Genomic DNA, 16,574 nt, shown 5'->3' on the forward strand with positions numbered 1-16,574 from the left:
CATGTCTGGTGTATCGGCGCACTTGGTATTTTGCTGGAGTATGCTTAGGAAGTTGTCATGTTGTCGGAGTTTTTAACGAACTAAAGTTCAATTCCCTTTTCAGTGGTTAATCAAGTATCAACATATTTATTGTTACGGGTGCCATTTTTTTTTTTTTTTTAGAATTATCAATAATTATATAATAATTTCAAAATAAATCATTCACCTGTTTTCGTGTTTATAAACGCGAAGTAGGTCATCCTTATTGATATTAAGAATGTTAAAACCAGTCTAAAACCACCTTTCCCGCATTTAAAAAATTATAGTAAACAGTATAAATGGAATTATCTTTGTTCGGTTATTTTTTTATTTAAACCGAAAAAGAAAACACAGGCAAATACAAACAAAACGAAAATTTTACACCTTAATTGACAGTCATTCCAGTTCACAATTGTCACATTGTTATAAAAAAATAAAAGCGAAATAAGATCCACGTGTGTGCACAATCTACCGGAGAAAAATAAAATTCATGTAGGCATCTTAGCCATGCATGACAATGAACATGTATGCATCTGCAGTACTGTGCCACTCAAGAAAACGATTCCGAAACTGATCATGAGATGGGTCATATGTGATCGTAGCCCGAGTACTCTGACTGTAAGAGAGCTAGACGGACATTTGGACATAAACACGCTCTCATTACAGTCAGAGACCAACCTATGTCTTTTTTTGGCAATTCCTGACTACCAAACGGTAGGCAACGAGTCCCGCTCTAATACCACAACAATCCTATGTTTGACGTCAAATACCTTTACATCAATCATTTTCGAGTTAAGTGATACAAAAAAATCCCCATATTAATCACCAATACATTTACTACAGAAAGAAACCCGACAGCACCCACATTCAGCTACGCTTCGTGACACTCCGTCGCAACAATTGCAAAGCTCGGCGATCTATATCGAGACGTAGACCACGTGATCGCGCACTGGGCAATTCCGCCTTGTGCAGCAGTTACAGGGGCCGTCTCATATCAAGCGAAGTTACAACATGGAAGAGTTGGCTAATGCCGTTTTGGATGAATTTGGATTTCATTACGTCATTAAACCAAAACAATTACACATTATTGATTCCATTTTGAATTTGAAGGATACATTTGGGTGTTATCGACAGGATACGGCAAAAGTATGTGCTACGTACTGCCTCCTCTTATGAAAGATAAAGTAAGTAGTAATTTAATTTGATTATTTTATGTTTTATGAATTAGTCATTAGTACAGTAGTAGAGTGTGTGTGTGTGGGGGTTTTTTTTTTTTCAACAATTACGTAACGCTCTTGAGGGGATGGGGTATCATAAGATGTATTCCGAGGCGTTAAGGGGAAGGATGGCAATGCTTGTTACTGCAAAATCAAAATTGAATCGGTGCATAGCTCATTCGATCTTTAAACTTATCTTATAGTTGTTTTGCTATTCAGATCAAACTAAAAAAAATATTGAAATTTGTTTTGTTCAACGACACCACTAGAGCACATTGATTAATTAATCACTAGCTATTGGATGTCAAACATTTGGTAACTCTGATATGAGTATTGGAGAAGAAACCCGCTACATTAGCAATGGATCTTTTATATGTACTTTCCCACAGGCCACTGACCAGTTCTGGTGCATTAGTTGGAACGACAAAAAAACCAATTGGTTGAATGGATCCATCGAGGTTGTTCGATCCTGCAACGCGAACACTCAAACGACTGAGCTGAAACCCACTCCCTAAGAAATATGCGGAAATGACTCAAATGTGAAACTGTGGTGTAATATCTCATTAAAAAGCAAAAAGAAAAATAAAGAAGAAAAAGGCGGTAGGATACTAGTAAATTAAGTAATAAAAATAGTTCAAATTTTGTTTTGGGTTGGTTGTAAGTATTCTGTTTGCTTAATAACTAATTTCATATGAACGATCGTTTTATCCAAGCAAATGTAAATCACATATATGTATGGTAGTTAATAATTATTGACAATGAATTAACCTACGTAGAACACAGCCCAAATGTTTTCAACAACTGAACAAAGACCGATTCTGTAACACAATACTCAATGATCAGTTGTAGACAGGAGTTCCGTCATAGTAGACAAGCTGACGCCTAGGGACCGATGGCGATGAGTTTCGCCGTATGCATGTATGGCCACAAATGACTGCCAGGTCCGATGTCGGGAATTAACCTGCTTATATCAGTTTGATGTTCAAGTACGCTACCACGATTTCTGATCAGGGCCACAAACTGTACTCAGAACGAGAGGGTGTGTGGGAGTTTTAAAAAAAGGTTTAGAACTTTTTTCAGCGTAGAATGTAGCCACAATTAATGAGATTACCCATCGATACGCATTGGCAGTTAACAGTACAACAATGATATTTGTCGCTGATTTACAAGTTCTTTTTTGACTGACGATTTGTTTATGAAAATAATAACCGCTTGATATGAGACGGCCCCTGTAACTGCTGCACAAGGCGGAATCGCCCAGTGCACGATCACGTGGTCTACGCCTTGAAATAGATCGCCGAGCTTTGCAATTGTTGCGACGGAGTGTCACGAAGCGTAGCTGAATGTGGGTGCTGTCGGGTTTCTTTCTGTAGTAAGTGTATTAGTGATTAATATGTGGATTTTTTTGTATCACTTAACTCGAAAATGATTGATGTAAAGGTATTTGACGTCAAACATAGGATTGTTGTGGTATTAGAGCGGGACTCGTTGCCTACCGTCTGGTAGTCAGGAATTGCCAAAAAAAGACATATGTTGGTCTCTGACTGTAATGAGAGCGTGTTTATGTCCAAATGTCCGTCTAGCTCTCTTACAGTCAGAGTACTCGGGCTAATGTGATCGTTCATTTTCATAGTAATATTTTTAACAAGATAAAAGAAAAAAGTACTAAAATAATTCTGGGACAATAGTGTAGCGTTTATGGGCTAAAAGTGAGGTCATGGGCGGTTTATAAATAGCGGGGTCAACAATCTACATCTACTGCGCCGAATCACCGGACATGCAAATCGTTTTGGATACAAGGGGGTGCCTATATTTATGCACCATTTTAAAATGTTTATTTACTACAGACATAAAACAGTTTGTAGTGAATTTCAGATTATGCACTTCTTCATTGGTGAGAGACGCATTTTATTAAATATTTTACAATGTTCACACAGACAATAGTCCTTGAAAGCTTAGGTGCGCCGATACACTGGACAGCACTGTACACCAAGATTCATGTGTTATGAACATCACAATGTCCATGGTTCATGCTGCACAGATGGTGTCTCCATCACAACTAACCTCCTGTTTAACGATCTGTAACTAGTATGTTTAATGGTTAATTACAGAAATTGAAAGTCAAAGAACAACAGCACATTGTTCACAATCTAATACATTGTTCACAATCTAATTACCCAGTAGGTGTGAATATTAAATGACACTCACCACCGTCTGTTTTCGTTACGTTCGATGCCCGTGCTTCCGGTACAGCGGAGTAAACAAAATTACTTCGCGAGATTCCGTCGGGTTGCAATCCGAATGCAAGTATCCACATTGCCAATATACACCTCCAGGTATCCTTTACACCAAGCATAACTGTCTTTTGCGATCAGCTTATCACAGAGACAATAGAATTTTTTCAAAAAACGTGGATTCGCCCGTCTCCACCATAGCCATCATTAGACGACATTGACAATGGAGGTTCCCCCATCAAACAATATTCCTAAACACGTTGGTGAATGCATATCACGGCGATCCACCAACCCATAATGCGAATGAACCCATCAGTAACATGTGCAAGAATCTTAAGAATAAACAATAAAATCTAATCAGACAAAAACGTTTGCAGTCTTTAGTTACGATCGAGAACCAAATTTCCAACGCATAGCCTTGAACTTGATTTCTCGAGTATTGACAAGCACAAAATCATTATAATATTAAATCCACTTGATGAAAGAGTTGGAAGAACAATTTCTATAGGTAACCGCAATGTTGCCAAAGAATCGGGGGTAAAAATTCCTCCAGAAGTCACTTTATCAGAAAGATAAGGCAATAAAACGGGTCAAATACATGAGCTCATTTCACCATAGCGGAAAAACAGACGTAAACAACCTCTCGCTCTGATTGGTCAGTTCCTGGTAGAACTATCTAGACAACGAAAGTCATTCTTATTAAAGAATCGCCATTGTTTATCTGTTTACGTGGCAATATTTGGGAAATATATTAATAAAAATATTCGCTACAACAGAAAAAAGAAGAAGGAATATTAAATTATATATTTAGTCAAATCAAGCGAGTAAAACATGCTGTTTTGTTGATGGCTGCTCTATAACCAACGGGAACCGGCAATAATTATTAACCAATTTTAAAAATATTTTTTTCTCACGGTAAGCGTTTTCAGTAAAAATTTGTTACTCACACATATATAGAGGATTCATTACGAGTATTTTTTAATATGGAAAATATCAACCGAGTCTACGTTAATTGATTTGTCGAGGCTCTGTCAATATAGTATGCAAATCTGCAAGGTCTCTAGGTAATTTGTTGCTGTGGATGGGTCATTTGCTTACAAGCCAGCAAAACCCGTGCACCTGAGCGTAACGTTTTCAAAGATTTGTTTAAAATGCGTGACGTCAAACTAATCTGTGCTAATCGTGATGACGTCATATTATCGATGTCGGCGACTTTATTACTGATTTACTAAAAAAAAAAGTAATAAGAATGTTATTTTAGAAGTATTATAGGATAAATAGAATTCGCCACTCGTTTTTTTTAATATGTAAAATATCAACCTCGTTTAGTTAATCGGTATTTGTCTCGGCAGAGCCTCGAAAAATACCGATTAAAATAGACTCGGTTGATATTTTCCATATTAAAAAATACTCGTGACGAATCATATATATATGTTACAAACTTTCCGCTTTTATACGATTTCTTCAATTCTGATTGGACGATGTCGAAGAAAAACTTAATGTTATCCTTCGATAAACCTCAGAAAATGACGTCATTACACCAACTGGACGATGTCAACATGTGGTTGGTGTGTCCAGGCGCTCGTGCATACATTTTGGAAGAGGGTGAGGGGCTAAACTGTGGGTAGCGAAATTTATGAATGGTTAAGACATTCTTCTCCGTAATGGGGAGGGTTCGACTGCCGTAACCCGCCTTCTGCACAAGCTCCTCTTTGTAATTACCGTATATAAAATCTGTTTGTCATTTTTAACATGAATTTAACGATGTACAACTGTCACAAACTGCATAAATAGAGGATACTTCCCGAATGTCTTGTGATATCATAATTTATTAGCACGATTTTTATACTTTTGTCAACGGGTGCTGATAAATTATGATATCACAAGACACGAGGGGGGTATTCTTTTTATCATCCATTATCATTCGTTTCATTTGCAACAATTGTAATCAATGTCAGTAATATTGGTTGAATGTCGCTATATTTGGCAGCGGTAGACTAGGGGAGAGCGGGGCAGGTCGTGTCGCGGGGCAGGTCGTGTCACGGGGCAGGTCAGATCAGCTTAAAATTAACCACTTTAATAAATGTTTTTGTCCGTTTTCTTTTCGTTCCTGTTTTTTTTTTTAATACCCGGATCAGTCTCTGTCACTACATACATGCTGAAGTTGGATTCCGCCATCAATTCAAACTAGGCTCACATGCTTATTTCTTTACGGTAGTACAATATATTTTTTTTTTTTTTTTTTTTTTTTCCTAAAACAAAGTATACGAAAGCAACTTTTGTGAGGCCTCTTGAATGGGAAAGCCACAAGACTTTGGAAATGTTTCATTATTAGAAGTAATGCACAATTTTATATTTGATTTAATTTACAACCACTATGTGTGGGGCAGCTTGGGTCGGAGCAGCTTGGGTCGGGGCATCTCGAGTCAATGACTCCACCTTCCCCTCAATGACTCAACCTGCCCCGCGTTTCAAGAAAATATATTTCCAAGATAAAACCCATTTAATATTATATTGTGCGTGTCTGTCTGTGTGTGTGTGTGTGTGTGTGTCTCTCTCTCTCTCTCTCTCTCTCTCTCTCTCTCTCTCTCTCTCTCTCTCTCTCTCTCTCTCTCTCTCTGTGTGTGTGTGTGTGTGTGCGTGCGTGCGTGCGTGCGTGCGTGTGAACAGAAAAATGGGGAAAAAGTGCATATATGTATTTGGTAATATGGGGATGGCGTTATAAATTATGGCAGTTTATCATTATGTGACACGAAATTCTATTAGTTTATTTCGGTTTCATTGGATTCTTTTCTTAAATACTTGTTTTTGTTGAATAGATGGTGAGAAATTACAAACGAAAAACTAATCGAAAGGGGGTGCCAATATCTGCAATCCAAGAAGCTATAAGTTCCATAAAGTCTGGCAAATCCACCAGAAAGGCAGCAGAAGTTTTCAAAATCCCATTTGAATCCCCCAGGCGTGCTATTAAGAAGAAGAAAGAAAGTTAAATTTCGGAAAATGTTTATCCCAAAACATGCTCTTCCAGACAAATATTTAATGATTCCGAGGAGTTGATGCTAGTTGACTACTTACTTGTGACTTCACGCATTGGTTTTCCTGTTAACTGTAGAACTTTACGGTCTATGGCTTACCAACTGGCTTTGAGAAATGAAAAAAGTTTTCCTACAAGCTGGACTGAACACGAACTCGCAGGAAAAGACTGGATGGCTGGTTTTTTGAAGCGATACCATTCAGTAAGTATTAGAACTCCAGAAGCAACAAGCATGGCCAGGGCAACAGCCTTTAACAAAACCAACGTTAAGGTCTTCTACTCTAAGCTTCAAGATTTGTATGCAAGGAACAATCTGATACCTGGTCGCATAATCAACTTGGGTGAGACTGGACTGACGACATCACAAAAGCCTCAAAAGGTTATTGCAGAATCTGGAACAAAGCAGGTTGCACAGCTGGTTTCTCACGAACGTGTTTGGGCCTTTCAAGAGCTTGTACCACAGGGCAGCAAGTGACTGGATGAACAACAATCCTGGAAAAGGAATGAGCATTTACGATGTGGCAGGTCTTGTTGCAAAGGCATATCCAAAATCTTTCACATTTTCCAACATTGTCTCTGGTTTTCACTGCACTGGAATCTCACCGTTTGATTCTGACGTATTTTTAGACGCGGATTTTTATGTCATTCGTCAGCCATCGATCTGAACCTCAGCATGACGATATAGCTGGACCTGAAGCAGCCCAGCACTGTAATTTAGTGCAGAACGTATCGACGAGTTCACATTCAAACAATAGTGACACAAGCCAATTCTCCTCTTCTTGTACTGAAATGTTGCCTCGACAATGTGATCTTCAGCAAGATACTTCTAACATTCCTGTGACTAATGAGTAGCATATGCCAGCACCACAGAAAGATCCTGGATCTGCATTTTCTTTATGCTTTCCAGAAATGGTTAGGCCATACCCGAAAGCAGTTCAAAGGAAAGATCTCCCAAAAAGCCAAATAAGATTTGGGAAATGTAGCATCCTAACAGACACACCTGAGAAAAACGAATTGGCTGCAGCAAAGAAGCCAAACGTGACCAAGAAAAAAGGAAAGGTCTTGCAGAAACGTTTGTTTGACACAACAGACAATATCACGCAACAAATACAAAACACAAGGGTTGTCAGGGCGTCATATCATCAAGGGCATTCAATATTTCTTGTTGAATCTCGTGGTCGTCAGTGCACTGCAATGGCAGTATCTGCTGCCGTTTACAAGACAATAACAGATATATCCCAGTGGGAGAAAACAGACCGTAATCTTATTCTCATGAATGGAGACCAAATATATAGATAAATCACTTCAGAAATGCCACAAGCGAAAGTGGGTATCTGCTTATTTCGGATATTCCACATTCGGTCCATCTTTATGACAAACTTTTCATTGTTAACCAAACAGAGCCTGCGTTTGGTGTGATTTCCCAAGACCATACTTTTCCTAGTGACAAAACGTTAAATAAAAACATGAAGCAAATATTTGAGCAAGCACCATCTGCTGTATTAATAGTCCAGCAATACGCAGTCATGATCTGCAAAGCTGCAAAAGATGACACCTGCTATGTTTTTGACTCACATTCTCGAAATGATTCTGGCATACCCTCGGACAGAGGAAAAGCTGTCAAGCTCATGTTCGCTAACACTGCTGACCTTACATCCTATCTGTGTGTCTTTGCTAGAGGACTCGGAAATGCTGTTATTCCCTATGAACTGAAGGTGTTTCTTGTCGATAATGGTGATGATTTGGATTCCATTCTTCCTGGAGTTGTGTTTGACAACGACGGCCTCAAGGTTTATGTCGAGAATGTTGACCCATCTGCAACAATCCTTTGTGACATGTCTTCAGAGACTAGAATGGAAATGATCACATCAACTGACCTTAACATAACTTCCGTTTCAACATCCAGCGCTGATTCAGCTCTGATCTCACCAGCTATCTCTGACATGACTTATACTATCTCCATCTCTGATAGTATGACAACCATGTCTACTCATTAGGGCATAAACCCGAACAAGTCAACTACACTTGACTTCACCCCAACCTCGTCAACCATATCTGACTTGACCCCAACCATGTCAACCACACCTGACTTCACCCCAAGCACGTCAGTCACACTTTGCATGACCCCAATCGTGCCCACTATACTTGACGTAACTCCGACGTCAACTATACAACACTTGACTCTGACATTGTCAGCCATATTTGATATACCGCCACAAACAAAACATAATACAACTCCAATTGATTCAATTAGCAGTGTTGAATCCACTGGTGTGTGCATTTATTGCCTAGATCACTTCCACAACTCCAAACCTGAAGAAATTTGGATTGAATGTGCACGTTGTCACCTCTCGTGTCATGAGGATTGTGCTGATGTTGGCACTACCAAATACTTCATTTGTGACTTTTGCAAATAAAGCAGAACACAAATTAAACGTTTTGCAAATGACGTTCTCACCGAGCCTGAGAACGTGACTCACAGAATACATCAGGGCTCCATACCACATGACTGTGGTACTTCCAACGTTACCACACGTTTTTTTCTATTTTTAGTAGCTATGATTTCAACCCCTGCAATTGCCCACGGCAATCGGCAATGCCGTGGAGCTTTTAATTCTTCACAGCATTTTTGGCCTTGGACTAGGGTAGTTTTGGGGTTTTTTCGATGGCGTGGGGTGTTTTTGCCGTAGACATTTTCTTAATTGCAGGGGTTGTGATTTTGCAAAGAGACACATCTGACAATTGTCTTGAATTACTGGTTCAAGCAGGAAAGGGTTTCTGTTTTAGATCATTTTCAATAATTTGTATTATTATTATTTTTCTACAGGGGTCCTGATGGGGCAGGTTGGGTCACTTCAGGTTATGTTTTCTTTTAACATTTTCGCAAAGAAAAGTTCTAAATGGATGCTTGTTTTAAGTTTCACTTGTCTGAGTAAAGATTAAAGTTTTAGTTGAAATTGATTTCAATGCGTTTTAATTGATACAATTTGATTTTGATGGAAAAAATACTTTTTTGACTCAACCTGCCCCGCTCTCCCCTAGTTAACTAGCAGAACGCCAGTGGCGTGACGTCACTAATGATAAGTTTAGCGCTGAAACATAGACAGTGACGTAACAAAATAATGTCTTGTGATTAAAATTTGACCAATCAAGATTATAAGAAGCGATATCTCCTAGGAAAATATCGCAGGAGATATCGCAAATTATAATGCTCGCGATATCTCCCACAAAAGACTATATTATTATTATATAATTATATTCGTCAGTGTTTTTTTAATATGGAAAATATCAATCGAGTCGATGTTAATAGAGACTGTCGAAATAAAATACCTATTAACTAGACGAGGTTGATATTTATATACAAATGTATTTTTAAAAAAAGAAAGAAAGAAAGAAAAAAAAGAAGACATTTGCGGGATCAAATAGACAATAACACCCGCAAATCTAAAAACTTCTTATAGTTATCTCCTAATTAGTTTGACGTTGCGCATTTTAAATAAATCTTTGAAAACGTTATGCTCAGGTACACAGGTCTTGTTGGCTTGTAAGCAAATGACCGATCCACAGCAACACATTACCTAGAGATCTTGCAAATATGCATACCACTATTAACCGGGTTATTAAACTAAATTATCACATGGGTTTATGACATGGATATCATGGATAAGTTATAGGATAAAATACTCATTCATAACGGGAAAAGCCAACCAACTTCCAAATATGTTTTGAAGAGATACATTACTTTGTTGGGTAGATATAGAAAATAAACATAATCCTGAAAATGAAAACGATATTGTATGTACTAACATCTGGTATAATAGTGTAATAGGCCCTATTTATGGATCGAAAACCATTTATATTAAAACAAATATGCCAGCAAACGTATTATTTTCATAAGTGGCCTATTCGACGAACAAGGTGATATTTTGTCTTATGAGAAATTTATAAATATATATCGTCCAACAAAAAAATTCATACACTATGTTTCACTGGTAAAAGCAGTAAAATCTTAGGCTATATATAAAAAATTAGATACTTTGAAAGATGACAGTTTCGTAACAATAAGTAATGCCATTCTTCCATTTAAACTAAAACTATTGTTAAAAAGCAAAAAGGATGTACGACCTTAACGTCAAAATCACAAACTAAATACATGAATCAAGGAATTATTTTTATACCAAGTGATTGGGAATAGTACTGTTTGGCAGTGTTTGCTACCGTTTCAGTGTGTGAATGATTCAACTTTATTATGGTTCCAATATAGGCCTAGATGAGTTCAATGAATTTTAGCTACAAATACATTTTTACAGATGATTTGTTACGTCAATTCGAATATGTGCAATGTATATACTAATTATCCTGAAACCATATCACATTTATTCGCAGAGTGCAATAAGACCAAAAACTTTTGGGATGCAGTACAAGACTAGGTATTAACTAAGCCAGGGAATATAATTACTTTTAATAAAAATAAAATCATATTTGGTTTCATAAATAATGAAAAAGATAACTTTCTTAATTGGCTAATTATTCATATATAAAATACTATGTTTATTGGACAAAAATACATTTTTTAGAAATTACTGCCATTAAAAATATATTGCAAAAAAAAAAATTGAAATAGAAAGATAATATTCTATTTAAAAGTTGCCATTATAAAAAATAAAAATAATAAAGAATTGGCCCAATGGCTCAGTTTCTTTAATGATTGATATAAATACAATTAATATATATACTAGTATATATATTGTTATTTGAAAAATATAGTTTATACAGATGCATTAAAACCGATTTAGTGTATGTCTTGTTTTGCGATAGCAGGGTTTTCAGGTTTTATATAATTCAAAACACTTCTTCTTCTTTTTTCTTATGTCATTTATTTCTGTCTTGTATTCTTCTTCTTTTTTTCCCCCTTCAAAATCATCTTCCTTCGGATTCTTTTCCCTCTTATTCGCTATTGTCTCTGTTCTCGTTTAAATCCCTGATCATAAAAGTATATATTTGTATTTATAGATCACCGTCAAAGTCCAAGTGCCAGTTTGTCCTTTTATGGACATGTCTTGAATAATTTGCTTTAATATTTGCGTTAATATGTCAGGGTTTGTTTTGCTTGTATATATCCTGACCCTATATACGCGAATGCATGTGTTGAACTTTAGTCTGAATCTGTTTCTGTTAGTTTTGTTGTTTTTAAAATATTGTTTTGTTTTTTTAGAAAATGGATATGTATGTAAAGCCGTGATTCGGGGCCCCCAACCCCCACACTACTATATGATCTGGGACAATAAATATTTATTTAAAAAATATATATATATAATAATAATAATTATTATTATTATTATTATAATTATAATAATAAACCTAATTTTTCATTAATATGAAAACGTTTTCCAATTTTGCTTTTACTTATGTGAGTAAATTTATTCATGAGCAAATTTACACAGGGAGTAAATTGTGTGCATGCGTTTTGTGTATACTATGTTTTGTAATTTTTCATGACGAATTTGCGAAAGGAGCAAATTTGCTTGTGAGTAAAATATACATTTGCATGACCTTATAACTTGATGCAAATTTAAGAGGTATGTGATTAAACTGGTGCATCCGTTTTGGTATAAGTTTGTAACAGCTATAACCATTAACCTCTGTCCTTAACAGACAATGCACATATTGGAATGGTGAGTCCGATAATTACCAAATGTTGCCAGGAGTGGTGTCCACAATCACTCTAGTCCATTTAACAGACAATGTGCACATATTTCAATGAGGTATGAGCCCAGGACAGCGTACTTAACATTAATTAGAGATATTTCGTCCCATAGATGCTCAATTGGGTTCAAATATCGATGGCCAAGGAAGAGGACAAATTGTTATAAATAAGCGTTGGTAGGTTTACTCTCCACGAACAAAACAAAACGGTATAAACAACTGGATTTGTTGACAACTCGTCCCAAAGGAAGGACACATTTCGATTAAATGGTTATATTCAGGTTGCCACCGAACATAATTCTGCCAGTGTGTGAGATGGCTGGACACTCACCCCCCCGCATAACGTTCACCCACGACGCCTATACACGCGACATCTTCATCATGACGTCGGAGCAGAAATCGGGACTCGTCACACCACATATCGCAGTTGAGGCCATTGTCGATGAATCTGGCACACCAGTCGGAGTCGACGGTGTTGTGGTGTTAAGATGACACCACCTCGAAACTGGAAGTCTGGCACGAATTCCTCCTCACGTAGGCGGTTCCGTACGGTCTGGTACGGATATCCTGCGCAAACCTGGTACTGTGGAGGTGGCAGTAGTCAATCGTTCCGAAGTGGCGTACCCGGATGTAGCGGTCCTGCCCACCCGTGGTCGAGATCTAGGGAGGTCAAGTGTTGATCCATGTTGCTGGTAACGGTCCCACAGTCTCCCCACGTCTGGAGATGGTGCTTGGGGACACATGGAATGCCCTGGCAACGGCCGTTCTGGATTCGCAGTCTAGTCGGCCGATGGCATTGTTTCTCTGCGGTTCATGGAGACGTGGCATGTCCCTGGATCAACTGTCGGCCAGATACAGAGGCCAGGCAAGCGAACACCCTGCACTTTTTTACTGTCGGTGTTCATGTTGCACGTGCAGACAACGCACGTGCAGTGTGGTTGACATGGTTGCACGTGGCTGCCGTCTTTTTGCGAATATATCACATTTTGGAACTTTATTGTACATTAGGCTGCGTTATTAATCGGAAATTGTACACCTGGAATTGTAACCGTCGGAATGGTTTGGGACATGACCTTATATTCACAAAGCATGAACCGGTAAGAAACATAAAATCGGAGTTATAACCCATTTGTACCCTTTTGCGTTCTTTTCTTTTTTTTGAAGAGTATAATAGACACCCGAATAAAGTTAGGCCCAACAGATAATGAGGGAAAACCTTCTGCCGTCTCGCAATGGGCTACTCTTTCCGATTATCAGCCGGAGATATAAGCAGCATCCCACAGACAGGATAATACATAACACGGCCCTTGTTACACTAATTGTGAAGCACTGGCTGAAACAACAGCAAATATATAGCCCAATGGGCCTACCGACGGGAATCGATCTTTGACCGTCGACTGACCGGGCATTGATCATGCTTTACCACTGGGCTTTGGGTTGTTTGTTTCCTTTTTTTTGTTTGGGGTTTCTTTCTTTCTTCTTTCTTTCTTTCCCTCTCTCTCTCTCTCTCTCTCTCTCTCTCTCTCTCTCTCTCTCTCTCTCTCTCTCTCTCTCTCTCTCTCTCTCTCTCTCTCTCTCTTTCTCTCTCTCTCTGTTTGTTTTGTTTTGTATAACTGGTAGGCATACACTTACACGTTTGTTTGGTCAAAGGGTAGAATCGTTGCTAATTTCCCTTCTGTGGATTTGAATAATAACTTTTGTAGTAGTGTTAGTACAAAGTGCACCTACTGGCAGTAGCTAGTGGGAATTTGCCTTCTTATGTCAGTTGGTAGAGCGCTGGAATCTCACACTAAGAGTTTGTGGTTCGAATCCCTTCAGTGGAGGTTGATTTTTCTGTTACATTTGGAGCCGACGTATGGATTGGGTGTGTTATTAACACAAATCAAATCAAATCATTTATTTATATATGAATTATATAAAATGGCATGGTATACATTGGACAGCATAACAAGAATATAAAATGGTTAAATCAGATACATAGTAATAGTAATGATGACAATGATTATATACATGTAATAGTTATACGATATACACGTGTATGTGTGTAGTGTGTATATGTGTTAATTTAATTTGGTGTTGTAGTAGAGGGTCTGGTAAGTTAATTTTGCCTATGGTTGAACATTTCATAACAGAATTGGCCAACAGTTGGAGTTACTTGTTCTAGGCTGTCAAGAACAAAAACACATTTCCCCAGTTCAGACAGAAATATGAACTCAGAACATAATATTTGACCGACTTTATAATACAGTATTTTTCTTAAATGCATATTTATTGGACATTGAGTTAAAAAATGAATCTCATCTTCTGGTTCTTTTTGGCACAGCCGGTCGATACTCTCATTTCTATGGATATTCCTATAACGTCCAATCTCTATTTCCAGTCTGTGAGCACACAGACGTAGTTTAGTGAGAGCTCGTCTAAAATTGGTTGTTTTTTTAAATATATATTTCAAGTAATTTTCAATTTCATATTTGTTTTTAATATGTTTAAATATTTGCAGCTTTTCAGAGTTCTGTAGATTAATTTTAAAATGTTCGTAATCTGTTATCAAGGATTTTGCTTACGTAGCTAGAGTTTGGTTTTGGGTGAATTTTAGCGTTAGTTAATAGACTTTTGTCAATGTTGTTACTATCAAGCATATCTTGTAAATAAGCATGCCAGGCTGTTTTGTGTTGTGTTTGTAGCTCTTTGCTACAGGATACTGCATCATACAATATAGATCTTGATTCTTCTACATTTTCTTGGTACATAAAATATTTACAAATATTTGTATGTATGTTATTTATAAGTGGGTAGCGCCCCAGTTCACTTCTGCAGGCAATGTTTACACTGTTTCGTAAAACTTGAAGATTAATTTTATATGTAATTTTTCAAAGGGTTCAGACTAATATTTCAAAGAATTTGTATTGGTTGTGTTTCTTTAGTTTGCCATGCAGTTCCGTGCCCCATACTTCCAAATTATAAATTAGAATAGGTTTAATTAGTGTATCAAACAGTTGATTATATATATGTGGGGGTTGATTGACACCCGAGAAAGCTTGGTGTAATCTGAAGAGTGCTTTTGATCCCTTATTACTAAATACAGTTTTAGTTTTAGTAAAGTTTCCTGTTGAGTTTATAGTGCAACCCAGATACGTGTATGCATTTGTTTGAGAAATTGTATCGTTATCTAGGTAGAGTTTAGTAGTTGTGGGGCTTTTTCCTTTTTGTATGATCATAAAAGTTTATTTTGAATGGTTTATATTTAGGTGCCATAGCTTACAGAAGTCATCAAGACTATTAAGACATTCCTGCAGGCCGTGTGGGGTTTCAGAGAGGAGGTCATCTGCCCATAACAAATGGGATAGTTTTTCTTTTTCTAGTGTAACAGGTGCACATACAGTTGATTGAAAATTTAGGTCATCTATGAAAATGTTAAACAGGGTAGGGCTGAGTGTATCACCTTGTTTTACCCCTATATTTGAGGAAAATTATCTGTACTGTTATGTGTTAAGCCCTTCTCTCCACACAGTATCAAATGCTTTTTGAAAATCAATGAAACAAATGTAGAATCGTTTGTGTAATTTGGTTACGTTTGTTTATTAGGGTTTTAAGAATAAATATGTTGTCGGCTGTTCTACCTTTCCTAAGGCCAGACTGGTTATCTGATAATAGTTTTTTTATTTTCTAAATAGTTAACTAGGCAGTTATTCAGTATCGTTTTCCTAGATAGCTTGTTATAGTTATTCCTTGGTAATTTGTCGGGTCCATTTTGCATCCTTTTTTGTGAATATATCCTTTAGTCCAATAGTTTGGGAAAATGTCAGTTTTGTACACCGCATTAAACAATTTAACGAGAGGAGAAAGTAATACTGATTTTCCAAATTTTATCATTTCATTAGATATTAGATCAAGCCCGCAAGACTTGTTATTTTTTAGGCATGTAATAGCTAGTAAGACTTCTTGGGTTGTAATATGGCCGTCACGGTCAGGGAATATTTTTTTTTAATTTTTCCGTTTACGAAGTTCTTTGAGTAATTGTGATTTTTCATCCGTATAAGAATTGGTGTCATTGTTTAAGGATTGGAAGTGATTTGTCGTGCGTTTCACTCGAGTTCGTTAGGAAGGTCGACGTCATCTTTGGTTTTGTTAATAATGTTGTTAATAATGGACCAGTATTCTTTTGGGTTATTATTTTGTATGTCCTCCATTTTGTTATATAGTTTTTCTTTTGGGTCCCTTTCTACTTGTTTGTTGGCTTTATGTATTTTTTCTTTGTATCCATTAATCTGGTTCGTAGTTTAGCATTAAATAGATCTGCTTTTAGTTGCCTAGCTAGGTCCCTGAATTGTGTTTGGAGTCAAGTAGTTGCAATTTTATGTTTTT

At 37.2% G+C, this 16,574-nt stretch overlaps 1 protein-coding gene across 1 annotated transcript in view; it reads right to left on the minus strand.

The window, feature by feature from the left end:
• The window catches only part of LOC121382752 (putative molluscan insulin-related peptide(s) receptor), an 84,804-nt gene extending 80,734 nt beyond the window's left edge, over window positions 1-4,070 (minus strand). Inside the window, exon 1 of the mRNA XM_041512333.1 lies at window positions 3,444-4,070. Coding sequence (XP_041368267.1) covers window positions 3,444-3,591 — 148 coding nt within the window. The 5' untranslated portion in view covers window positions 3,592-4,070. The remainder of the gene's footprint in view (window positions 1-3,443) is intronic.
• Window positions 4,071-16,574: the final 12,504 nt, after the last annotated feature.

The sequence above is a fragment of the Gigantopelta aegis genome, chromosome 2 (assembly GCF_016097555.1).
Source record: "Gigantopelta aegis isolate Gae_Host chromosome 2, Gae_host_genome, whole genome shotgun sequence".
Lineage (NCBI taxonomy): Eukaryota > Metazoa > Mollusca > Gastropoda > Neomphalida > Peltospiridae > Gigantopelta > Gigantopelta aegis.